The sequence below is a fragment of the Colletotrichum phormii genome (assembly GCF_030913505.1).
Source record: "Colletotrichum phormii strain CBS 102054 chromosome Unknown BDP81scaffold_3, whole genome shotgun sequence".
In the NCBI taxonomy this organism is placed as follows: domain Eukaryota; kingdom Fungi; phylum Ascomycota; class Sordariomycetes; order Glomerellales; family Glomerellaceae; genus Colletotrichum; species Colletotrichum phormii.
The window spans coordinates 1,438,150-1,463,462 of record NW_026851445.1 but is presented as its reverse complement, the minus strand read 5'-3'; the positions used below and the strand labels follow the sequence as shown (position 1 = coordinate 1,463,462).

At 53.9% G+C, this 25,313-nt stretch overlaps 9 protein-coding genes across 9 annotated transcripts; 5 read left to right on the top strand and 4 right to left on the bottom strand.

Annotated features, from left to right (window-relative positions):
• Positions 1–806: 806 nt before the first annotated feature.
• Positions 807–2,756, bottom strand: BDP81DRAFT_458066 (LysM domain-containing protein; the record flags this gene model as incomplete). Its single annotated transcript, XM_060593363.1, has 1 exon — positions 807–2,756. One exon carries the CDS (start codon positions 2,754–2,756, stop codon positions 807–809), a length of 1,950 nt encoding a protein of 649 aa, XP_060449828.1.
• A 1,218-nt stretch (positions 2,757–3,974) lies between these two features.
• Positions 3,975–5,354, top strand: BDP81DRAFT_129654 (Arv1-like family protein). Its single transcript, XM_060581721.1, has 3 exons — positions 3,975–4,466; positions 4,540–4,699; positions 4,758–5,354. The coding sequence occupies exons 1-3, from the start codon at positions 4,224–4,226 to the stop codon at positions 5,219–5,221; spliced, it is 867 nt and encodes a 288-aa protein (XP_060449827.1). The 5' UTR covers positions 3,975–4,223; the 3' UTR covers positions 5,222–5,354.
• Positions 5,355–5,582: 228 nt separating this feature from the next.
• BDP81DRAFT_390500 (ATP synthase subunit H) lies at positions 5,583–5,976 on the bottom strand (the record flags this gene model as incomplete). Its single annotated transcript, XM_060587414.1, has 3 exons — positions 5,583–5,715; positions 5,817–5,900; positions 5,966–5,976. 3 exons carry the CDS (start codon positions 5,974–5,976, stop codon positions 5,583–5,585), a joined length of 228 nt encoding a protein of 75 aa, XP_060449826.1.
• Positions 5,977–6,440: 464 nt separating this feature from the next.
• BDP81DRAFT_390499 (uncharacterized protein) lies at positions 6,441–7,436 on the bottom strand (the record flags this gene model as incomplete). Its single annotated transcript, XM_060587413.1, has 2 exons — positions 6,441–7,319; positions 7,392–7,436. 2 exons carry the CDS (start codon positions 7,434–7,436, stop codon positions 6,441–6,443), a joined length of 924 nt encoding a protein of 307 aa, XP_060449825.1.
• Positions 7,437–8,947: 1,511 nt separating this feature from the next.
• BDP81DRAFT_310844 (putative N-acetylglutamate synthase) lies at positions 8,948–11,069 on the top strand (the record flags this gene model as incomplete). Its single annotated transcript, XM_060583674.1, has 3 exons — positions 8,948–8,992; positions 9,065–9,226; positions 9,282–11,069. The coding sequence occupies 3 exons, from the start codon at positions 8,948–8,950 to the stop codon at positions 11,067–11,069; spliced, it is 1,995 nt and encodes a 664-aa protein (XP_060449824.1).
• A 537-nt stretch (positions 11,070–11,606) lies between these two features.
• BDP81DRAFT_129611 (bin/amphiphysin/Rvs domain for vesicular trafficking) lies at positions 11,607–13,171 on the top strand. The gene is made up of 5 exons (XM_060581720.1): positions 11,607–11,806; positions 11,881–11,962; positions 12,035–12,117; positions 12,180–12,777; positions 12,836–13,171. The coding sequence occupies exons 1-5, from the start codon at positions 11,775–11,777 to the stop codon at positions 12,995–12,997; spliced, it is 957 nt and encodes a 318-aa protein (XP_060449823.1). The 5' UTR covers positions 11,607–11,774; the 3' UTR covers positions 12,998–13,171.
• A 781-nt stretch (positions 13,172–13,952) lies between these two features.
• BDP81DRAFT_446153 (ETC complex I subunit conserved region-domain-containing protein) lies at positions 13,953–14,839 on the top strand (the record flags this gene model as incomplete). The annotated part of the gene is made up of 3 exons (XM_060592032.1): positions 13,953–14,509; positions 14,607–14,711; positions 14,773–14,839. The coding sequence occupies 3 exons, from the start codon at positions 13,953–13,955 to the stop codon at positions 14,837–14,839; spliced, it is 729 nt and encodes a 242-aa protein (XP_060449822.1).
• Positions 14,840–15,690: 851 nt separating this feature from the next.
• BDP81DRAFT_390495 (uncharacterized protein) lies at positions 15,691–17,013 on the top strand (the record flags this gene model as incomplete). Its single annotated transcript, XM_060587412.1, has 1 exon — positions 15,691–17,013. The coding sequence occupies one exon, from the start codon at positions 15,691–15,693 to the stop codon at positions 17,011–17,013; it is 1,323 nt and encodes a 440-aa protein (XP_060449821.1).
• Positions 17,014–17,144: 131 nt separating this feature from the next.
• On the bottom strand, positions 17,145–19,116 carry BDP81DRAFT_390494 (WD repeat domain-containing protein; the record flags this gene model as incomplete). The annotated part of the gene is made up of 10 exons (XM_060587411.1): positions 17,145–17,895; positions 17,947–18,047; positions 18,107–18,166; positions 18,225–18,386; positions 18,443–18,463; positions 18,520–18,645; positions 18,706–18,783; positions 18,843–18,919; positions 18,982–19,021; positions 19,111–19,116. The coding sequence occupies 10 exons, from the start codon at positions 19,114–19,116 to the stop codon at positions 17,145–17,147; spliced, it is 1,422 nt and encodes a 473-aa protein (XP_060449820.1).
• Positions 19,117–25,313: the final 6,197 nt, after the last annotated feature.

Sequence of the window (25,313 nt, the reverse complement as noted above, 5' to 3'; positions counted from 1 at the left end):
GCGTGTATCTCACACTCTTGTGAATGAAGAAAGGCCTTTCATATGATATGGCCAGCCAACTGAACAGATTCCAATCTCAACCTCTCATTTTGAGACATGCTCGCTCAGCTCTATCAACCTTCGGGTACGAACTCCAAGGAAACAGACCATTTCACGTAGAGTCCAAAGAGTCCACGTAGAAGTCGATACCTGAAATCATGGCCGCCAATGAAAGATTTCAAGCATTGTGGTATTTGGGAAAAGCTGGCTGGGGATTGAATGATACTGTATAGCCAAAGACCGGGTCGGTGGTTTCTAGAAGCTGACAAAATTTGGTGTCTTTCGCCCTTTTCCACCTCCTCGCTCGAGAAGAAACCTCGTCAACGACCCCCCCCCCCCCCCCCCCTTCAGTTGCCCGCCGCCAAAGTCGGGTTGTATACAGCCCCCATCTTCTACTGCTTCCAAGTCTAATGTTTGAAAATAAAAAAAGTTGTAAACAAAGATGGAAGAGGGGGGGTTACTGGTGGTGGGCTCAGAAGGTTGAACGCCAACCCCCTGACCGGCGCACTCACTGTGCCTGCCCCCCTTCTATCTGCCCTTCCTTCAATGCCCGCTAACGCCTGTGTAATGCGCAATCACTTCAATACGAGTCCGATACCTTTCCATCGCCCGTATACCTCGCAGGGGTCTTCTCCTTGTGAATTTGAATCACAGGGTGTGTTTCCTGCAGAGTCTTTGTTCAAAGAGCACCACCCATTTGTAGTCCCTAGTTCCAACTCTTCCCCTTTCGACAGCAGATGACGCAGACTTGTTTTGAGCGAACTCTTTCAGTCCGACTTCTTGCCCTTTGCTGCTGCTCCGGTGTTGCTCAAGCCTCGTCTCAAGACAGCTCCCTCTCCATCGCTCCTCGCACTAGATCCAACCGTCATTGGCGCAGCGTCGAGCAAGCCTGTGCTGGTCACTCCGCTGCTTGCTGGCATGGGCAACCTTCCATCGTCGCTGTTTGTATCAGTCAACTCGATGAGATCTAGATCATCTACTTGACGGCTTCGGGACCCCAAGGTAGGCGTGCCCGGAGACTTTGCAAAAGCGCCTCGAAGCCACGTCTCCACTGATGCTGCTGCGCGGTCTAAGCCAGAGCCTTGTCGGGACGTCGCTGACAGATCCTGTCCCTCGTCAAACGGACTCTCCACAATGCCACTGCTGGAACCCGGCCGAAATCCAAAGTTTGCAGTCTCTGACCCCATGACGGATATCGATGGCAGAGACTCGTCGATGGCGATTCCAGGGAGGTGCTTCTTCGCCCAGGAGTTGAGATAATCTTTCTCCGGACCAGGTGCTCGTACACTTCGCCCCATAGAGCCCACACCTCCGGGCCTCCTCATCCATGCTGGCCGCGTATCGCCCGCATCACTGCCCATCCTGCTTCTCGACGATGCCGGAGTTGATCGCCCTGGAGTGCCGGGGAGGTTTGGCCGACTACTCAAGTTGCTCTGGCGCCGCGATGATGGCCTGCCGACTTGCTCGGGACTTTCTGTGAGGCCAGCTGTAATTGCCGCGGCATCGAGAGAGTGTCTCGGCGTCGATATGCTTGAGGTGCTTCGGATGCTCTTCTTCCGTCGTGGAGGGAAGTACCCAATTGTTTTGCTCGACACGCGGGCGATCTCAACTGGTTTGGGAACAGAATCCAGTGTAACCCATCGAACGTGAGACCAAGGAGGCTCCTCCTGGTCTTCGTTGTTGGAGAGTCGAGACGCTGAGCCGTTTTGAGCCGGCAGACTGAAGAAGTCGACTTGTTGCGGTTGTGCCGAGGTCTGCTTACCCCATCCATGAGCGCTTCGAAGTTCCGGTGTTGGAGCGAGCAAGTCGACATTTTGCCCCTCGTGCGAAGGCGGCTCGCAGGGGCGACCTTTGACTTCGCATGCATCTACTGGTATGGCAAGCCACTTGCGCACCAGTATGTCTCTAGACCACAGGCCGTTTGCCTTTCTGAATGCGTCTTCGCGGCACCTGTACTTGAGCACTATGCCGGCATAGGTGTCAGTTGGTTGCACATGGTGTATATACACGAGTTGATCTTGGACCTCTTCTTCCTGTGGTGCGTCCCTGGCGATTTCGTCCGAGTTCCTCTTCTTATACTTGCCCGACACATCGAGGCCTCCATTAACTCCGTCGTGACTTTCCAAAACGCTCGCTGTCCGGGCTGCCTTGAGGGCAGCATCTCTTTCTGCGAGAGAGCCTGCCGCAATGTCTCTCTGAGCAGGCCGATTACTGGGCGGCGGCGCGGGACCCCAGTCTTTGGGAGCCTTTCGTGGCGGGGTAGAGTAATCTCTTTTCAACGGATTGATGTTCGTCCGTCTCCCTTCCCGGTGATCTGACTCGTAGCCCGCATCGTGGACACTTCCACCAGACAAGATGGAAGAAGCAAGCCCCTGAATAGAAGCCCAGCCTTGCGACCATGTGGTATCGAGGAAACTGGCCGAGTTTGGTGCGGTGTTGTTTCGGCGGGCGGCGGAGGATGCACTTCGAGCACCAGACTTGGAGGCATCTCGGGATAAGTGGCCGGAAGGCATGGGGCTTGGCTCGCGGCTTGGTGAACGTAAGGCAGAGAAGGAGGCCGAAAGCCTGTCCAAGGGCCCTCCGGCCGTGGAGGATTCCTCTACAGTGCTGATGAGTCGCCGGTTGCGTGGGCGGGCTTCGGCATCATGACGTGCTGGCATGAGGGCCGAAGAAGACATGTGTGATGTCGACCCAGCCGGGTTTAAGGAATCTGCCATGATGGAGCCAGGCCGCCCACCTCGTCGCTTGGGTGGTAGGCAGTTGAAAGGGAGGGCATCAGCGCGTGGCTTCGATCATCGACAGTATTCGGTCGCTTGGAAGACGGTAGTAGGCGATCTGGGTGGTCGGCGCCGTGGGCGACTTCGGAGTAGGACGCACAGAAGGTTGGGAGCGGTGGGGAGTTCGAAGGAGCGGGCGATAAAGTATGTGTTTCGGTCGAGGCGGATTAGGTTCACAGGGTATGTCAGAGTGTCGCTCTCGCGTGTATCTCGAAGAGTAGGGCAGCTGAGGCGAAGGGAGGAGCAGGTGCAGTAGTCTTTGGTCGGGTGATGAATGAATGGATGGAAGTGATGGAAGTGATGTAAGATGGCCGAATGGATGGACAATTGGAACCGTGGAGGTGTACCTTTCTTTAGCGTATGCAGTAGTAGCAAGCAAGCAAGCAGTGACAAGCAGCAGTGGGAAGTGGTGGTAGGATGGCGACCGACCGTGGGTGGTGGCAGCGGGAGCGTACCGGTACTGTATGTGCGTATGTACGTATGTGCGTATGCGATATGGGCACCTCTCCACTGGGTTAAGTGTCCTCCCATTGCGGTGCTGAGGCGGCGGGTTGCACTGGGGCCCGTCGAGGGATGTGGACCAGGGTTTGCCAAGGGACTTGAAGGGACCCTTGGCCAGCCGCCAAAGACGACACAATCACGCACCGAGAACTCTCTGAAAGGTACTTCCGAACCTCGTGGCTCGAGGTACTTAGGTAATGTAGGTACCTAAGTTAGGTACCGAGGATTGCTTGTGGCTCCCTGTCCTATCCGTACTGAAATGATTAGCGGTCCTCCCAGTGGGGACAGAACAGGTGGCATTCCTGCAATCCCCCAATTCGCTTGAGGCCTGGGCTGTTTGAGGTCCCGATGTAGCGGGCTATACGGACATGAGTTCCCAGCGGTGGTGGGGGCGGACAATGGGGAAAAAGGATATGACTGTCAGTCCTAATTACTGGAGAGATCTGGCAAGCCTGGGACTCCTGGAGAGTCATGTTCGCGGGCTCGCCCACCACCTGCAGTAATCAATTCGCCCCTCTTGGACTTCGTAGGTACCTTACTGCCCCTCCGCCGGGTGAGAGCATGAACCGTGCACGGCCATTCCACTCCTCCGACTCGACGCTCCGCCCGGCTCCCAGCGGCCCCACTCAAAACACTTTGTGCGAGTTCGCGGTCGCGACAGGTACCTCTTTTTTCCCCATATTGCAGAACTCCAAGTACGAAGCTGGAATCCAGGTTCTGGCGCAGCGCAGAAAAGCTCCGGTGTAGACGGCCACGACCATGCCACACGTCGCAATCGCCAATCTCGATAGTCGCATACAGTCGAACGAGATCCAGTAGCGAGCAACAACCCATTACCGCAGTTACCCATGCCGAACGATTCATCCCCTGGCGACGTCTTTCGACCCTGAACCCCCCCAGCTTGCGATGCCGATTTGTATCGAGTGCCGCCATCCGGTCAAGACACTATGGACCAAATACTCCAACGCTGACGACAAGTCGAGTGGTCACAACATTCGTCTGACCGTTTGCAGAAACTGCGGTCACTTTTGCGACAAATACGTCGAGCACGATTTCGTGGTGCTGTTCATCGATCTCGTCTTGATCAAACCCCAGGTCTATCGTCACCTGTTGCACAATACCTTGATGAAGGATGACGACCGTTTTGATGTAAGTCATAGAGATTTGCGTCACCTGTCTACTTCCAAGATCAAGACCTTTGCTGACGGGTTTTCCTGCGCAGTCATCCATCGTACGACTCGGCATCCTATTGCTACTATTCGACGTTTACTTGACATGGGCGCGCATTGAGAAGCAGACGGTGCCCATCTCTGCCCGGGGCGAAGGTGCCAACCTGGGCAGCTTGGCACAGCAGTCTATTGTGTCCCAATACTTCTTCTTCTGTACGTATAATGCGAGACGTAGGGGCGTGCCTCAAGTGAAGAACTAACGCTCCGGCAGTAATCCTTTGCGCTTTGTCGACATTTGCCTTCCACATGAGCATTCGCTTCCTGACTTCGTCCAAGTTCTCTCCGCTGAACTTTTTCAACATCTTGCCCCGATATTCGCGTCCGAATTCCGTCTCGACCGCACTCCTTGTCTCGTCCTCGACCAAGCTATTCCCGATCCTCATGGTCATATGGCAGTACGATGTCCCAGCTGCCGCTCGGTCGTTGGGGTGGGCCGTAGTAGCAAATAACGTCGAGGCCCTTCGTATTTTGCTGGACTGCGGCTACGGAGTTGCCACCTTGCTCGCCACGCTGGGAGCTCTTGCCCGGTGGACGGTGGGACGCAGTGTCCTCTGGGCTGCCGGGCTAGATGGTGTTGATTCCATCGGAGAAACGAGCATTGCCGCAGATGGCAAAGCACTCTGGGCTCTTTTGATGTACGTGAGGGAGTGGGCAAGTGATCTAGCCGCAGGATAACAGGCAGTATATAGATGTCAGACTCAGACAAACGAGATGAATGTGTAATATGTACCACTCGGCATTGCGTGAATTGATGTTGTATAACTAGCCGCCTTGCCATCTCAGGTGCAAACTCAGTCCGGCCGCAATCCTCATCGCCAGCGGACTGGCATCACCTGTCGGCATCTTGAGCTACCCTTTGGATGTGAGGCGGCACTCTTCAACAGCCAGTCACGCGCCGTTCTATGACAGAACCCTAACAAGCCCCTTAAACGCCGTCCTTATGAAGTTGCAGTTGTGTGAAATCGATAATGGTACATCGCCCCCCATCGCGTTGCATCTCTTCCCCCGCCCTTTCACCGTCACCTCGAACAAGTCGTTAATGGTGCACGGCACTCTCTCGGAGGTTGCTGCGTTTGGGTTCGATCAAGGGGTGGAGCTGGGCGAGGAACGTGATGGCCCACATGAGGTAGCAGCATGCGAGTGCGAGGAGGAGGGACGATCTCCAGATGCTGTAGATGATGGTCAGCCGTGTGTTCTGTCGCAATGACGAAGACGATGGGAGTTCTTCGATTGCGGAGATAGTTCGCTTTCGAGTGAGAGAAACACGTACATTTGGGTATCGCCCTTGGGAGACAGGAACCATGCGCCAGCGCCCATCGCGACGACGATGACGAGGCCGACGAAGATGCTGTACCTATTGTTTCTCATGTCAATACATCGGTCGTCGGAGTATGCTTTCGGTGAGGAGGGTGAACGAACCCTTGCGCCATTTTTGCTGCTCGGTTTGGAAGACGGTGTGGTATGGGGTGTGTACAGGTAGGTCGGATTTCGCGTTGATGTCGTCGTGCTGCTTCGTCGATTGCTTCTGTCGTCGTCGGGAAGGCTGAGCTAGGTAGGAGGTCCTGAACTTCAGTTGTGGGTGCAGCTGTCGGTGCAGAGCACCAGCCGGCAGCTCGATGGTCGCTGGTGCTTAGTCATCCGTGTCTCCCCCAAGCTCCCGCCTCTGTGAGTCTGTCATGCCAGGGCAAAGTACCCATCTAGGTACCTTTTTGCTCACTTCTCAAGTCACTAACAGTAGATTCTCTCGAGGTTTAGCTGCAATATAGCATTTGTCTAGAGGCATGCAACTAAGCCAAGATCAATATGCTCATGTCTTTTATAATCTTACGTCATTCTGCATTAACGTTTAATCTCATGAGCTTTGAGCTATGTTTGTAGCATTGGGAGCCCATGCTCAAGAGTCATTCTCGTACTTGAGCCCAGCTTCCTTTCTTACAGCACCGTAGATGCCGGCCATGTCGCCAGACGGCCCTACGTGCTCCTTGACAATCTGTAGATGCCTATCGGCGTTTTCAGTATTCGGCAGCCGTGTACCTGCGGCTTTGGCAATAGCCATCGCGTGACCGGCGTCTTTCCTCGCCAAATCAACAGCGAAGAGCGGTTCCTCCCTCTTGTAATAGTCGCCTTCCAACATCCGCACCGAGTACGCAGGGTAAGGGCTGCCACCGAACACGGCGTCGACAAACTGCTTCATGTACCCGGTCCCGAGCCCGCTCTTCTCGGCAGCCACATACGTCTCGGCGAGCTGCTCGACCATACCCAAGATGACGGTGTTGCCCAGCACCTTCAACGTCGACGCCTTGTGGTACGGCTCATCGGCCATGTTGATCTCACGAGGCGCCATGGCATCGATATAAGGCCGGATCTTCTCGATCGAGGCCTTGGGCCCGGCAAGCACCAAGGTCGCGTTGCCGGCAGCCACCATGGCAGGCGTTCCAAACACGGGCGCGCAGATGAACTCGGCGCCCTTGTCCAGCACCGCCTTCGCAGCCGCCTCTGAGGCACCGGGAGCAATGGTTGAGCACTCCACAAAGACCTTGCCCTCGAGTTTCTGCTGGGCTGCGGCTGCGAAGATCTCCTCCACTGCCTGGTCGTTGGCGACACACGTAAAGATGATGTCGGCCTGCGCGATGGCGTCCCCGAGCGACTCGACGACCTGCGTCTTGACGGCGGGCAGGCTCTGGCTCAGTTCTGTGGCTCGCTTGGTGGTACGGTTGTAGATGAGGAGCGGCTTGTCAAGTTTGGACTTTTCCGCAATGTTTTTACACATACCCTGAGTACTATGGTAAGCTTGCATGTCTTGATCGAAATAGGGTCTTTAACTCAGAAATCGGGAAACGCTCACTCTGCCGATGTTGCCGAGGCCGATCCAAAGAAGTGTCTGAGCCATTGTGAAGTGTGTTTTGGAAGATGATGACTAGTAGTAAATGAGGTTTGGAGAGAAGAAAAATGGTTATGCAGATCAAAGTCAAGTGAAATACAAGAAGTTAAGAGATGAATGTGCCTGTTTCGAGGATGAAGCTCATGAGAAGTTTAATGAAGTTGGTGACATGTAAGCGGCGGCATGAACATGCCGAAAAGCCCCTCAGGGTCTCGGTCAGTTGAGTTTGAAGGGCGAGGTGACGACAACGGCTTTGCCCGAGCGGGGTTGCTTCGGTTCATCATAGAGGCCACAGCGGCACTTTCATCGGCAACTTGGAACCTATAATGGCAGGGGCTAAGAGATTGACTAGCATAGTGAATAGATAGGAGCACCTTGAGGTTAACAAAACGGTATAGTACAAGTAACTACGGCAAGGCAAGTTGTCAAGTAAGGTACCTAGTGTCAACGGCACCTTAATAGCAGTTGAAGACAAGTGATCAACCAACGGGTTTACAACTTTGCTCCACTGCATAGCCCGCTTTACAACTTTAGACACCTATTCATGATCCCTTTTCCACGCCAACGGAGCTCAGACGTCGGGAGCGTACCTGACGCGGAGTTGAGCAAGGCAGCCCAGCTGATTAGTGTGCATCTACGGCTGCTCCCGCCCTGGCAGTTGTGCCTTGGGTTGCCAAGCAGTGAGATTCTTACTAGACTATCTGTACCTTTGTTGGTTGGCGGTAGTTGGTGTAAGTCGTGCGAAGCTGCCACTGCTGAGGTCTTTTTTGCCCCTCGTCACATGCTGAGCCAATTTTTCACCGTGCATGCAATTGCATTAGGAGTGCGCGGAAGTCGATGAACCGCGCCAATTGTTGAGGTTTTTTTTCGATTGGTGATTTGTCTTCTCTTACCTCGTCTTCTTGTCCGACAGCTCGCCTCGGTGCTACGGTAATACTTAACGGTCGCCGATGGCGGTCCCCATGATGGAGACGTATCTGATCTTATCGTCTTATCAGTACGCCCTTTGGTAGGTCACCTTGACTCACAAAGTGGGAATTTCTCGGTCGGGGGAACAGGGCGGGTTGCAGTTCGTGCTCTCTGCCGGCCTAAGCCAAGGTCCCTTTCCCTTCGTCACCGACTCTTAAACTCTCTCCGACTTTGACATTCCAACTTCACTCTTACGAGAGCGGTTCAGTGCTCAGACGGATCCCAAAGCGACCTGACAGTCATTCGCATGGCTGTCTGAAGGGATGTATTTGCTTTGACCTTTCCCCCTCTCACGACGCTGCCACGCTGCCTCTAATCGGCCAGAGACTTGGGCCACAGAGTCTAGCTTCTTTTGACGCCTTCACTTATCTCAAAACTAGTTATTCCCTTTCTTGCTTATACTCTTTACGAAGGAACAACAGGATTGTGCCCATCCGGACTCATTTTCAAATAACAGAACGCATCACCTTCTATTCGGTCTTCATATTGCCACTGTAGGCCAACGAAGCACATCTCCGGCATGCCCTACATTTCTCGCCGTTATCGGTAAGATGCGGTCTCCAGCGTTGAAGCAAGCAAGCAACCTGGTTGCAAGGGTATGCATTTGAACCCCCAAATCCAACACGGCTTGAAGTCGTTGTGCCCAGGCCTTACAAAGTTCATATCAGGCACCGTTCGCTCTCGACTCTTGCAGTCCGCCCAATTGTAGACTTTATCACCGCCCACGGTTAGGAGGCACGCGTCAAGAAGAGGCCTTGCAAAGTGCCCTATCAGCAGTCCGCCACTCATCCAGCAATCAGGCTCGTGAGAGACAACGAGCAGAGGACAGAGTACTTATTGAATGTCCGCCTTAATTATTCTTTCAATAGCTGACATGAGCTGCAGGACTTCATTGTGTCCGTCTTAGAGGCCTCGGCTACCCGTCGTGATGCCAAAGGCTACCTTCAAAAATACGCTCCTCAGTCCGGCGAGGATGGTTCCAAGAAGCGCAAGTTCTCCAAGTCACAAGAGGGGCCTGACCAAACCTATTCTTCCGTTCGAGTAATCAATCAGGCGCCGAAATTCATTCAAGGCACTGACTTCAAGGCTGAAAGTGCCATTCCTGAAGGCGAACCCATCAACTTGGCAATTGTCAAGATACGCCTTCCCCAGGATGTCGACGACGAAATGCTGAGTGCAATGGCCAAAACCCTGACCCAACTTAGGAAGTTAGGTCTCGTTAGCCTTATTGTCCTCGATGGAGGACAAGTGTCGTTCCGAAAGCTTCTCCGGGAGCAGTCATGGAGAGTCCAGCAAGCCATTGAAACGTTTGGCGAGCCGGGTAGCATCCTACTTGACCAGTGTATTGCGGAGGCTGAGTCACAGACGGCGCAAACAAAGGGTTTCATGCCATCCGGCGTTTATATTCAGCACCCGCACCTTCTGTTGCGAGCTCTGCGAGACAATGCGATTGTTGTTGTTCCTCCAGTCACCTTGTCACACAACATGAAGAGCATCGACGTGGTGGACGCTGACGAAACCATCATTGCGCTCACCAAATTCTTTTGTGGCCTTCAGTTCAACGCCTCTGAAAGCCCCGTTGGAGCGCCTGACTCCAGTCTCAGCCCTGGCGCCAAGGTTGCCTCGGTCGAGAAGGTCATCATCCTAGACCCAGCTGGAGGCACACCTCTATCTGATGCACATGATGATTCGTGTCATCGATACATCAACTTGGACCAAGAATTTGAGGGCATCATGTATGGCCTCACACACCCGACAGGGTCAGAAGCACGACGAGGTAAATACCCCGAGAGTGTGCGGCAGCTCCACGCTCGGAACCTTGACCTGTCAAAGAAGGTGCTTGCGATGTTACCCTCGACTTCTTCTGCCATAATCAGCACCCCATCTGCTGCAGCAAACAAGCCGATTCAGCAGTTTACAAGCGTCACGACACGTAACCGGCAAAATCCTTTGATCCACAACCTACTGACGGATAAACCCGTCTTTTCGTCATCACTACCGCTCGACCGGGTCCGCTCTGGGAAAAAGGGCGACATGGCATCTGGCGAGACCCATGTGGCAACTTTGGTCAAGCGCGGCATGCCGCTTACAGTGTATCCCGATCCCACGATCAGTGCTTGGGTGCCGCCTCGGCCAGGCGGTCCGCGCTTGAGGCTTACAGACACCTGCATAGATATGCCACGACTGGTCAATCTCATTAACGACTCTTTCAACCGGGAATTGGACGTTGAGCACTACCTAGAGCGCGTCAACGAGAACCTGGCCGGCATCATCATTGCAGGAGAGTACGAGGGGGGAGCAATCCTTACCTGGGAGAAGCCTTTCGGACTGGATGAGGAGACCGCGTATAAGACTGGTCGACTGGTTCCGTACTTGGATAAGTTTGCGGTTCTCAAAAGCCGACAAGGAAGTGGTGGAGTTGCAGATGTGGTTTTCAACGCCATGGTCAGAGGCTGCTTCCCAGAAGGTGTCTGCTGGCGCAGCCGACAGGACAACCCCGTCAATAAGTGGTATTTCGAGAGATCCTTGGGCACATGGAAACTTAAGGATACCAACTGGACCATGTTCTGGACAACACCACATCTCCCGCTGAGCGATCCAAAGCTGCTGGATTATGAGAATGTTTGTCGTTATATTGAACCATCATGGGCAGACACAAAACCGCCCGACTAAGACATAAGGGAGTGGCTCTGAGAAGGAGCTCCACATGGCAAGATCAAGATTGGAGGGGGGTTCAATAGAAAGCAAAATGCATTCAAAAGAAATAAAAAGCGAGATCAACTTTGATTATGTGCTTGTTACAAATGAACAGTCTTAGCTGGGCCACTGTGACTATCTAGACATCACCATCTTGCATATGGGACTATGTTATGGGAAGTTCACCTACTACCTTAGACGTGAAATTACGATCAAGGAAGGGTGAATGCAAGGTCTGTGGTTTCCACCAAAGACCATGAACCCGACCGGAATCTGCATGACGAACTGCTCCTCGGTATTCCTGAGAAAGGGATGCATCCTCCAGCTGTGAGGAGACAATGCCATCCAAAGCTGTCAGGGACGCAGGTAGTACGTACCGAAGAAAGTCCCACAAATCACGTGCGCTAGTGTGCACCCATTCCCTGCTTGACTGATCCACCTGGCCAGCTGCCCCTGGGTAGCTTGTGACAGCATGCTGGAGGTTGCTGTGCAGCCAATTTAACATACTGGATACCTGTCTATCTTGCTTCAGGTCGCAGGCAGGCACGAAGGCAGAACTCCCGCATCTACAACCCACCTCAACCCGTTCAACAGGCATTTATCGTCAGTGCCGACTTTCCCGCAGCGACCGAGTCGCTTTCTTTTTTCCACCCTACTTTGTCACATCAAACTACCGCCAAGATGGATTTCAAGAATCTCGGCAAAAGCTTCACGTGCGTTGTCGCATGCCCTTCATGTCAGCGGTCGCGAGTGCTGTATCCAGGCTGACGAAATCCCATTAATGCAGCTCCTTTGGGTCCTCGATCACCCCTTTCGCTTCCCGTACCTTCCAGTACACCAAGGAGCAGCTTGGCCAGGCCGAGGATAAGGTACGTTTGTTTCTTTGCGCCGACCTATCAGTTGCTTAATGAAGCAAGAGCTAATCTACTTGTCTCCCACAGACCCAGCTCCCTCCCGACTACATTGATCTCGAGAAGCGCGTCGATGCCCTCAAGCAGGTGCATCAGAAGATGCTGGCTGTGACGTGAGTTGTTGGCAGAGATGCCCCACGCGTCGAAAATCGACGACTAACACCGATGACTGAAGCTCGCAATACTCGAACGAGGCCTACGACTACCCGCCCAACATCAAGGAGACCTTCCAGGATCTCGGTCGCACCGTCAGCGAGAAGGTCACTCTCCTTTCGTCCGCTGGCTCCCCGGCCGAGGCCCAGGCAGCCCTGACCGCTCCCCCTTCGGCGAAGCCCCAGCCCAAGACCTTCAACCATGCCATTGCCAGAGCCAGTCTGTCAAGCAGCCAGGTGCTTCACCAGCAGCATACCGGAACCGGCGAGGATCCTTTGGCTACGGCTCTCGAGAAGTATGCCTTGGCTATGGAGCGAGTTGGCGAGTCCCGCATGGCCCAGGATGCCCAGATCCAGAGCCGCTTCCTTGCCGGCTGGAACACCACCTTGAACACCAACCTCAAGTTCGCTACCCGCGCCCGCCAGAACGTCGAGAAGTCCCGCTTGACTCTCGATGCTGCCAAGGCCCGCGCTCACGGCACCACCTGGAAGATGGGCCCCGGTGCCACTCCCAACGAGGGCCAGCCTCCGGAGCTGAGCCCTGAGGCCCAGGAGGAGATTGAGAAGGCCGAAGACGACTTTGTCACGCAGACTGAGGAGGCCGTTGGTGTCATGAAGAATGTTCGTAGACCTGAACTTTTTCCAGCACGACAACGGCGATCGCTAACTCTCTTCACAGGTTCTTGATACCCCTGAGCCCCTTCGCAACCTTGCCGACCTGATTGCTGCTCAGATCGAGTACCACAAGAAGGCCTACGAGATCTTGAGCGAGCTTGCCCCGGTTGTCGATGGCCTGCAGGTTGAGCAGGAGGTTAGTCGCGCCTCGAACTACGAAGTATAACGAAGACCGATCCGTGCTGACGCCCTTTCGCTGCAGGCCAGCTACCGCAAGAGCCGTGAGAACGCCTCTTAAGCGGCTGGAAGTGAGCGCCTATTTTCTTGATCGCCACCGCCTCTGCAGTGCTAGCAGCTTCATCATACTTAGATTTGGTTGACGTCTGCCGAGCAGTCAGCATCCCACGGTTTGGTGTACCTGGAGGTCGGGGGAAGCCCGATTGCTTTTGTTGCAGCCGCCATGGCTGAGGCCGCGTGTGTTGCGCACCATGTATCGTTGAGAGACGGCTTGTTTCTATTTCAGCCATGTGTGGCTTTAGGGACTACTTCGATTCGTTATCGACGTCTGAAACCCTCATACCAGGGTGTGAGAGCGTCCTGATCGCGTCCGTTCAAGGTTGATATTACGACTTCTGAATATAGAGTTGTTTTCACGTTTGACGAACTCCGAACGTCTACCAGCAGTTGTGACTGGGTAGAACGACTTGGCATTAAATTCAGATAGCTTGTCCATTTCCTCAATCCGGTGCCAGCCTGCACGCCTACCTATCTGTACTTCTGTGTGAGAAGAGTCTCTTTATTGGCCATTCTATCAGTAGTGCATCACCAGTGGAGCGTCATGCCAACGGCGATGTTTGACTCCAAGAGTGCCTTCAAATACGGCACTCAAATCCCAAGTAAAACACAGAATGCAGCCGAGGTCTTTGAGGTTGTCAAATACATGCACTCGATTGAATAAATGATAATTGAAAGCGACACAGAATTGCCTGCGCTTCCGAGAGTGTCTGAATGACAGATTAGAGTCACGTGACTCGGAAGTGCTGACTTATGTAATGAACTCTACTGGTCAATGAAATCCAAGCAACACTGCATCACCCAGAATAGCTGGCCGACCTTGCGCTCCATAGCTCAATTCACCGAACACCCGCGATCTCCAATTCGAGCCAATTGATATCGCAACCATGCGGAGAACACTTCGCCTCCTCGCGGGCGTCAAGCCTGCTCGCTACCTCGAAGCCGGCACCCCGACTGGCCTCACCGGCCTCTGGACGCACAACAGCCCGCGATCGACGCTGCTCTACCTATACGGTACCACCCTCGAGAAGCTCCAGACGGTCCCCGAGTCCTCCCTCTACCGCCAATCGGTCGAAGCCATCACGAAGCACCGTCTCGGCCTCGTCGAAGCGACGGTACCGCCGGGTTACCTCGAGTGGGAGAAGCGTGCCGAGGCGATTGTCAAGGAGAAGCCCGAACAGTTCCGCCTCGTCAGCGGCCGCGTCGACGGCAGCGGCGCGCGGACGGTGAGGCTCGGCGGCCGGACGTTTGTCGTCGCGACGCAGCACGAGGAGGGCGACGTGCGCCTCGAGGAGTGGGATGGCGAGAAGGACGAGGGCGGAACCCTGGAGGGCCCGCGTACCGAGGCCGAGCGGAAGGATCACCAGCTTCTTGCTGACCGCAAGGACCTGAACGATATTGCCAAGGTGCAGTGGGAGGCGGAGCCGCAATTGACGGCCGACCAGTACGTTTTGTTCTTTTCCCCGGGGCAGGGCCACATTTAAGATGGGTTTTGCTGGCAAGGGGGTAGGGGGGCTTATACTGACGTGTGGTTTCTGTAGGGTTTCTGAGTTGGAGACCAAGATCGGAGCTGGCCTCATTGAGGAGGTTATCCAGGTTGCCGAGAGCGAGCTGAAGCTCGTGGATGTGATGACACAGGCCAAGGTGTACGTTTTCCCGCCTTTCCAATTCCTTTCTCCCCGACCTTTGCTAACTGACAATAATCAGGTGGGAGGACCTTGAGGAGAAGCCTGTTGAGGGCCAGTGGACCTACTTTGAGCGCAAGTCTTCGTAAGCGGATGCTTCTTGCTGCAGAAGACCCTTGCCAATTCTAGATAATGTACATTAGGCGACTGATGACCAAAGATACATCGAGATGTTGCTTTTTTTCCCATGTGGGTTGTTGCGCAGACAAAGGCAGCTGTCGTGAGAGTGTCTTTTCCACGTGTTCCCTGGCTATGAGGTTCATTACAAGGAGTTGGTAACATCATGAACTTTGTCGGCTGTCGGGTCTCGAGACGGGAATGACGGGCTGGTTGAGGCCTTACTCGCCTTGTCCAACACCGGGCAAAGCCTGCGGTGCTTTGAAGCAGGACTAATTTATATAAAGAGGCATTGGAAGCCGTGCAGTATCATCGCGATGGCAATTCTACCGACGGATTTGATTTGAATCTCTAGGAAGAGTCCGGGCTGGATTACAATAGGCATTGGAGCGACGCCTCTCGAACTTGGACTGGGGCCAAGAGCGGATGGGTCAAAGATATGGCTGCCTTTGATCCCTGATTCACACGTCTAGGCATAGATAGATATTTGAACTGAAAGCAAACAAGAAAAGAATTCATGAATATTGGTGCGAAATGATTTCAAGCAACTTGTTGAAACTTCGGCGTCCGTCACTTGATAATTGGCACCCTTCCGGTAGACACGGTGTAAATGAAGCCAGTAGCCCCACTTTACTCTTGACCGAATTCTCACCACATACTCATCTTACTTACACCATTACCTCGACCTCACTCAAGTCTGCCAACACAGATGAAACCTGAATAACAATACCAAAATATCCAAAAGACATACGAAACCAATATAAATTCAACCGTATCATCAAAAACCTCATCGCATGTGCGCGCACACGCGGCGGCAGCAACCATGAGCCAGCCAGCCACCAGCCGCAAGAGGTCCGCCTCAGCAATGTCAATGAGCGACGGCAACGAGTACAGATACCAGTTCCAGCTCCCCAGCGACTCCATCAACCCGCTCAGCCATACCCCTTCCATCCTCCGCCAGCTCCATCTCGCTGGCCTCGCAGAGACGGACGAGCTGCCCTCGAGAACGCAGCACAAATTTCCGCACCGCCACTGGCAAGACCCCGATGCGCCGCCGGCCCGGCTGGGACGGTCCGCCTCGTCAAAAGCACTCGAGACCAGCGAGGTAGAAGAGGAGGACGACGACAATGACAATCTAGAAGACGACGAAGGCAAAAAGCGCCGCCGCAAGAAAAAGGACGGCGGCGGCACCCCAAAAGCAAAATACGCCTCTGAAAAATCCCCCTTCCGTCCCCTCGTCCGCGCAATCTACAACTTCCTCGACACCGGCGACATCCCCAACGCAAAACGCGCGTTCGGTATCCTCGCGCGGTCCACCGTCCACGGGAAACCCGTCGACGTCCGGCGCAACAACTACTGGGCCCTCGGCGCCGAGATCCTCATGCGCGAGGGCGGCAGCGCCCGCGCCACGGCGACGGACGACGAGGCGTACCCGTTCGCCAACGCGCCTGTCGTGCGCGATTACTTTCGGGATCTGATCCAGCGGTTCCCGTATAACTTTAAGCACCGCCACGCCGTGTGTGCCGTGGACTTTTGGCCTGCGTTGTTGAGTTATGAGGTGTTTCAGGTGCATGCGCAGCATGCGGCTTCGTTGAGGAGGATGAATCGCGAGGCGGAGGATTGGGAGGACGAGTCGTGGCAGGAGCCTTCTTCGCTGCTTGGCGGCGGCGGCGGTGACAGCATGATGGACGGCTCGGATTTCCATGCCCGGTCTGAGCAGGTCAACGGACGGGACACGCGGCTGCGGCAGGCGAGGGACCAGATCCGGCTCAAGACGCTCGACATGCTGCGCGAGGTGGCGGGCCGCATGAACGACCTGCTCGAGGACCGGCCGTTTTCGCACAGCGCCGAGCTGTGGCGGGTACGCGGGATGGTGTCGCTGTATATTGGCGACCTGCTCATCCCGGCGTACACGCACGACGACGACGACGACGACGACGAAGGGGTCCAGCAGATGGCGGAGGCGAGGGTGCGGCGCGAGGCGGAGAGGAATAATGCGCGGAGCAGCTTTCAGAAGATGGCGGAGCACGGCGGGAAACTTGATGCTTTGATTCAGAGGCTGATGGCGCCCGTTGAGGAGGACGAGGGGCCTGTGTTGCCCGTCTTTTCGTCACTTGCGTTCAGAGAGTATCGTACAGCTAGCTAGAAGCGCTGGCCGATATTATTCTGATGCGGAAAACTAAGCTAGTCGAGAGTATCAAAGATTGGTACGATTCGATGGACTACTCTAAAAGGTACCCGACATTGCTTTCACGGCCCCCTTCCTAACGATTTGACTCACGCATCCTTCTTGGGTACCCATCTCTGGAAGACCAGAGCAAAGTTGGAGCTACCCACGACGACGCACCATTCACCTCCAGGGCTCCAAGCGACCTGTCTACCCACGAACGTCGACGCGCCGCAATTCTCAATCTTGTGGGGCTTCAGGGGAACCTGAGGATTGCCGACGGTAAACTTGCCATCCCACGTCTGCAGCGTTTCCTGGTTGTACTGGGCCCTCAGCTCGGGAACCTGCTCGAGCTCCGTCCGGTGAGCCTTGTCGGCCGCCTTCTTCTCTCGGACCGTCGGCGCCGCCTTGCCGTTTGTGTTGGCCCGATGGGTGATGGCCGGCAGCCAACTGGGCTTCGGAATGGCCTCCTCCCCATCTCTCCTGGGTTTCTTGACGGCGTTGACGTAGTCGTGGAAACCTGTAATCTGCTCAAAGTCCCAAAAGTAGATTTTGCCGTTGGCGTTGCAGAAGGCCAGAATGGGGTGCTGGTCGGGAACGAAGTGCAGCTTGAACCGCATGAAGAACTGCGGGCCGCAACCGAGCGTCTGGAACTCGATGAGCCGCGTGTAGGGAGCTGGACATTCTGCCGAAACGCCCGGGCTAAAGGCAGAGCGGGTAAGATTGGCCGGGTTGATGGTAGTCGGAGCCATGGATTGCGGAGGGGGCGGGTCTTGGGAGGAGAAGCCTTCAATCTTCCACAAGACAATCACATCGTCGTGGCAGGCTCGAGAAAGGATGTAGTCGCCATAGAAGGATACACTGAGAGGCGTTAGAAGCGTGTAATATGCAGCTTTTCAAGCAACGACTGACCAATCTACGAGACTGCTGTGAACCTCTGATGTTGAAAAGTGAGGATAGTGAACCTCCACTGGGCGTTCGGTGTGCTCAGTCGGAAGGTCTGGCACCGTCCACTGTTTGTTCGGTCTATTAATAATGAAACTTGGGCGTGACACATGGGGATATTGCCTACGAGGTTGATTATTTGATCATGGCCAGCGGAAAGAATGTATCGGCCCGTATCGTGCCACGCCTATGAAAGAGTCAGCTTCAGGGTTGCGTCCGGGAAGCAGCAATCGAGCTAAACCTACCAATGTCAGCAAGTTCCAGTAATGACCTTCGCCTCCAAGAATGCACAAGCAGGGCTGCTTCTCGTGTTTGGGATCTAGGCTCCATATCCGGACTGTCGTATCATCGGAACACGAGGCAATGATTAGGGGGTCTATGGGAGAGGTGACCACGTCACAAACATCCTAAAGGTTCATCAATAAGAGCCTCAAATATGTGATATCCTCCCGACATGACTCACCCCGCCGTGGCCTACGAGACACTAAGTGAGATGTGAGCAAAACTTCCGCGGGATCATCTGGGCGTATCTCAACTCACATTGACAAGCTTCTGCTCAATGATGTCGTAAACCTTGATCTTGGCGTCTTCGCCGCCGTAGCACAATAGCGGTCTGCCGGTCTCCGCGTCTCTTGTCCAAGTGCAGGAGTAATTTCTTGCCTCAGTCTTCATTCGAGTCAGTGGCCGAGGCTGCTGTGGGTAATTTGGCTACTGGGGAGAACGCACATCATCATCCCGAATTATGCTAATAATCTCGCATGGATTCGAGTCATCGGCAGCTGCCGTGAGGCGGCAAACTATTATCTGAAGAAGAGGTTAGGACGCAAAGATAACTCCCTCAGTAACCCGTAAGCGCAACGTACATGTTTCTTGCTGACGGCGGCGAAGACGGGTCTCGCGTCCAACGGCTGATAGGGGCAGAATTTGACATCAAAGAACTCTGAGGCGAGATTAGCCAAGGTTGAAAGCAGTGCCTCGAGTTGATGCTGGGGCGGGGCTTACCAGGCACTGGATCATCCTGAGCGAGGAATCTGGTGTCATCCTATTGGCCATGTCAGAAGGCTATGTTGAACGGCAAAGATCCACGTGAGAAAGATGGAATTCCGAATGTAGATATTGCAGCCGGGCAACTCTCATGGCAATTCATAGATGCGCAGGTAGTAGAGAACAGGTAGGCATAGACTAAGAGCAATAAGGGGTCCTCGACCCCAGTTTGACTAGCTCAGAGGAAGGGGGAGCAAGTACCTCGAGATGAACCGAGACTCTCAGTCTCGGAAAGTCATATGGAGTTGGTGTTGAGGTGGGTGCCATGACAAAATTGAGTGTCAATAGAGGTCGGGATCGTAGGACGCGTCAAAAGCGACCCCGGTCTGAGGTTCAAAGAAAGCCAACCAACTCGTTTATGCGGCAGTGCTCTTACGAATAGTCTCGTCCGTAAAAGTGCAACTGTGAGCGGGGATGTGAGACAAGGAGGGAGCCGGCAAGACGCGTCGAGATGCAGTTGATACAGCTTTGTGTGTACGGGCGTGTGCTTTGTGCAAGGACTCTTGTTAGTGTAGCTGATCCCGTCCCAGGGCCTCAACTTCCCGTCAAGTCGGAGTGGATGCGTTACGGGTAAGGAAGGCGAGGTAGGGTAAGGTAAGCAGAGAGAATTGAGAAAGAGCCAGGCAACGCCGCAACGCCGCAACGCCGCAACGCTATGCAGCGGAAGTGGCAGACAGAGAGAACTAAGAATAGCGCGTATGGTGAACTACACAGTGGCAGGCAATGCAAGGTACCTTACGGATGGATACCTTACCTTACTCCGTACCTCAGGTATTAAACCCCGGTAATGGAATGGAATGAGACGGTGGGGCGTGCGGTTTCTCACTTGTTCTCGCCGAATGTGGACGTGAAAAGAGGAAACTTTGGAAATGCAACACCTCACGCAATCACGCACTCGTCAATTAGGAACTTTCCGCTTTGGTGGGCCTTGGTTGACGGGCCCGGGACCTCGAAGAGTCAAGGCCGGGGCCACTCACCTACTGACATTGAACTGCAGTGCCCGAATCAGTGGAGGAAGGGGCCGATTGGGGTCGAAACGCCTGTAACGGTGCGCTAGCCCTTAAACAGCACCGGCGAGCATCAGCAATTGAATCTGGAACCGTTCCCGACTACCTCACGCACTCAAGCGGCAGTGCTCGCCATCTTGTCTCTTCAACGTCGTCTCTTCATCCAGAGCGAGGGAATCCTCAACATCTTAGAGGACATAACTTTGTTGAAGCTGGGACAACTACCTCATTGGGACGCCGGCTTATCCCCCCATCCACTAAGATACTAAGCAAACTTGTAGTACCGTTCAATACATTTATTCAATTCCTCGGGGTATCAATATACATTGTGCAAGCAGTGACTCGGTCCAGAGAATGGGGCCTAGACACAAGATTACAAGATACGTCAGTTTGAAGTATGAACCAAGGTATGGAAGGTGGCACACGAGTGATGCCACAAGGCTTTTACCATTTGGTAGCGTAGGTGCCATGAGCATTGGAACTAAGGCATCCGTACCTTGGCTGGGAAGAGCCAACAACACCGGCCAGGTACGTGACGTTGGGTGCTTAGGTAGGAGGGCACGAGGGCGAGCAAACATTCAGAGAACTACCTTGCCAGGTTCAGAGAGACCTGTGATTTCCACTTCGGGCATAAGGACAGGGAAGCAGGCGGCATCATTGGGACGCCGTCAAATGACAGGCCTTCCAAACCACAATATCTCCGTCATTTTGCGGCTTGCCATGTTTTGCTAGCAGACTCGGAAGCAATATGACACTCTGGGACGGGGATGGCTTCCTGAGGAGGGTGATTAGGAGGTGATTGATCGAGAAAATGTCAAGCCTTTCTCGACATCGAAGGTCCAAGAGGAGCAACGGGATGTTGAGGAAAGAGAGAGAGGGCCAGGGCCATTAGATCGGTCGATGACAAAGAGACGGACCGCCCATGTACCGGTTTGAAGTTCGAGTACCTGGAGCGAGGTGCAAAGTCTCGCAAACATACTTGTCTTACTGAGGCTACGGCACCTTGATGGAGGTATCCAACATAAAGTGAATTATCACCCGATACCTGAACAGGCTGTACCTACTTTACCTCGCCTTGCCTTAGGGTCCTTCTTTCCCCGGGGTGTGTGTCCTGCACGGTTCGTCCTCCGGGCCAATTCGATGTCAAATTGGTGCAGGGAAAGAGCGGATCTCCAGGGATAGTGGAGACTGGTGTGGCTGCACCGGCTCTTTTCCTGGCCCGCGGACACTACTACTCTGCTACTCTGCCTTGGCACCTTACTACCTTCATCACCTCACAGATCAAGCTGTCTTCAAACGTCGACAGCGGAATGGTTTCACATAGTATCTGTACGAGTTTGAGACCTCTTGGGCTGACGCCAGACGGTTGATGCCGCGAGACATCAAGCCAGCGCTTAACATTACCCATCATCAGAAAAGGGAACGCCCTGTATTATTCATGAGGTAACCCGGCGTGAAAGAGGCATAGAAGCTGGCTGTTGCGGCACCGCGTGGTGTCCAAGTCTTTTGTGTTACTTGGGAACTCCTCTGACGATCCTCTCATCACAGGTTGATTCTCCGCAAAGATACTGTTTCCAGGTTCTATGTCTGCATCTCGTAATCATTGCGCACACAATAGCAGTACGTCTTCAGCACAGGCACAAATAAAAGCACTAGTTCTCAATCGCATTCGCAAGCCAAAGAGGCACAGGGATTGGGGATACGTCAGCCGGCATCCAGGGATATGAGAAATGACCGCGGGTCGCCATCTTCAAAGGCCTCGTCGCTTGCAAATTCCCATACCGCCCAATCGTCGAGTCTCGATGCCAACCATCCATCACCGCATTTCGATATCGAGCTTGCATCGCGATACCATTCGCACCTCCAGAAATCCCATTATGCTCCGGCCTGTCAATATCACACGTCTAGTGCCTAGTGTACGGATACCTCCATGTCTGTTCACCTCCTGACAGCCGTGTCATGGCAGTTGGGATCCGCAAACTGTTAATAAACCTGTCCCGTCGTGGGTCTTTGTCCGTGGGCCATGCTGGGTACGCCGCTGCGATATCTCTCATGTCTGTCGCACAAACCATCCGCCGCCCACGACCTGGCATCGCGTTCTCGGCATCCTGTCTATATGCGGTTCACGTCACGAACGGACGTCGAGGGACCCTGCGAGATTCAAAGAGGCAATCCACTTCTTCATCCAGTGAAGAAGAGGGGAACAAAATAAACCTTGGGGCAAACAAGATGAAAGAGTCAGTCGACATATACATTGCATATACTCCCGAGAGGTACCTACCTACGCAGTAGATGTCGGCAGCTAATTTTAAGATACTCCGCACAACTAGCGCGTACGGCTCGAGGGTTCAACGGTCAACCGCTTACCTTAACAATCGGTGGTCTTCAGATAAACTACTCCTCATCTGGCTCGAGTATGTTCAACACTGTCTGTCTTGCTTTCAAGTGTCTGCCAGAGTTACGTACGTCTGGCGCAAGGATGATTGTCTTGTTGACGATCTTGTCTGTTGAGAAATTCAGGGGCCTAGGCAAGCGGATATATCCGTACGTGACGACTGACGAGACGAACCCTCTACATACGACTTGGCAAGGACTGTGTACGAAAGCCCCCTCGGGTTTTCCGACGAGGAGGAAGTCGTGATAATTACGAGCAGGGACAGTCTGAAGACATGGGCCGGACAAGTTGTGGCTCTTGCACTCGTTCAGGGACCCTAGCAGTCGATCCCAACTGGTGAACCGGGTTCTGATGTCTTCACAGCTGTCAACTGAAGTCAGACATCGAGCTATGCCTAGCAGAGCATAGCGCCCACTCTGCCCGGACACTCAACCCACACGGACGCCATTTTAGCCTTTTGCACTCCCGTTGACACGGATGACGGGCGGCCTGACGAGGAGACAGCAAGCATCAGTGACGAGAGCTTGGGGAAAGAAACGGGCTCTGCTGCCCTGCAATCTCCATCGGCTGTCAGTTCGAATTGGGATAAAGGGCCGCGTTCTCGCAAGCTCTTCCCAAACAAGACAAGAACTGTCCGATCACCCCTGCGAGATCCCCAGACCCCATGTCTGCTCTCGGTATCATGGACATGGGCATGGCAAAAGAAGTGGACAGCTCGACGCAGACGCTCACAGCTCGTGCGTCAACATGAGCTTGCTGTTGGTTTTGGATTTTCGAAATCGAATGATTGATGACGGAAGACTTTCTCTCATCTACGGCAGCTTGTTCTCGAATGCGTGCAATTCCGCGAGGCGAAAGGCTATGCATCAACCCGCAGCATCGCCAATGCCCGGTGAAAATGTCGGGACTGACGCGGTTCGAGGTTGATCTTGCTCGGATTTCGGCTCGAACACCAACCGTCCAAGATCCCGACTATCAAAGTACGGATATATGGCGCCAATTTTAACAACCAGCCCGGCCCTCACTGCGCGAACCCATGCACACGCAGGTACCAGCGGCTGTTATCTATAACCCATGCTCGCTATTCGACAGCTCGACATATCCAGATGGCGGTTATCCCATCGGCAGCTGTTGACAGACAGCCTGAGCAAATCTACCCGGATCCGTAGATGTCGACGCTCAATGCCGGGTGCTGTATCCGGACCATGTGGACCAGGATCTCTCGTTCCAGCTCTACAATGTTTCCCAACGGTTTGTTTCAGCAATATCCAACCACCATTTGAATGGCACAAGTGAGTGTGTCTACAACGCGGCGTGGACGCTCGCATCGGGTAGCTGGCAACTTGGCACGTTGTGCGGCAACGATGCCTGACCTTGTACGATGTTTTGTAGGTTGGTTACCCGCTCCTCCATGAACCAGGGTCAAGACTGGATGGCTGGAGCTCAGTACCGGAGGCACATCAGTCCCTCCGACGTCCCGGCCAGGCACCCGGCAAAGTGTGTAACATTTAATCAATGTTCATCGGGTCAGCGGTTGAGTATGGCCGGGTCTCTCCGAGCGGAGGACCATGGGACTAGTATCCCGGTTCGAGCGTTTACCACTGCCTCATTTCATTTTGTCCATTTTGTTTTGTCCTCCCCTTCTCTGAGAGAGCAGGCGTAGCAGGCTGGGCTATGATCATCATTTGTATTATTTGTTGACACAGCATTGTTGTGACCGTGGGCGGCTCGACAATCCAAACACGGGCCAGGGAGGAGGATAAAAAAAAGAAAGAATAAAAAATGCGCCGGATATGAAAGGAAAAAAAAAAAGAAAAAAGGAACGGGCATAGTTGCATTTTATTTTGCCCCGCTGTCAATGTCAATTGAATAAGCCCCCTTCCCCTCATCAACAAGCTTTGCAATCTCGGGGGCCTTCATCAGGAAGTGGCTGTATGGATATTCGTACGGATACAGAGTCAACTTGCAGACGATCGCCGATTCCTCAGAGAGCAGCACACGGATATCACACGCTATATCGTTGTCGAGGGGATTGATGGATTCTATTCGCATAGCACTGGCTGGAACGGGACAGAGCAGTGCGGCACCGCGGGTAGTACGGACGTAGGTCAGCTAGCCGAACCGTTACTAGCTGAGCAGTCTTATTCCCTTATTTTCCCATGGAGGTATGGATTGGCGAATTATATGGAAGACATAGCTCCAGCTGGGCTGCGTATGAGTTTGGAGAGTCGACCCCCTGCCCCTGTCTTAATGCCCTTTTTATGAACATCCGTACGGATACACTACCTTGGTACGCAGTACTCTGTAGGGAAGTATCCATGCAACTGCATCTGTCGCGTTGTGTTATCCAGAGAGTCTGTCACTCTGCGTAGGTAGGCACTAAGTATTCGTACTTTAGTCTTGAGGAACGGTGATACCCTGAAAGCGTGGCCCTGGCGCGAGAGATGATCATGGCCCAGGCAAGCCGCAAAGCATCCACAAGGATGGATGATGGATGGCTATGGAGCCTGGCACGTCTGGGCGTGTTCTGTCGGTCGAAGCTGCCCCTGTGTATCCGTACCCGTACTCCGTAGCGGAGACCGGAGAGATACCTCGTCCAAGGTGTCCATCGGTCCTCTTTCGGTCTTGTCTATCAAGTCTCATCTGTGTATCCGTATCTGGCCAGGTTCATACGGGATACTCTGTAGCGCGCGGGCATGCCTTACGCACCCACATTTGCTCAGCTGCCGGGGGTACTCCGTACGAAGTATTAGCACTGGCAGACGAAAGACGACGGTCGAAAAGTCGACAGCCGTGTTCATGACCCTTGTGATATCCATACACAGTATTAGTCGAAGTCGAGGTGGACGGGTGGTATCCGTACTTCGCAGTCACACCTGGTGCTGGCG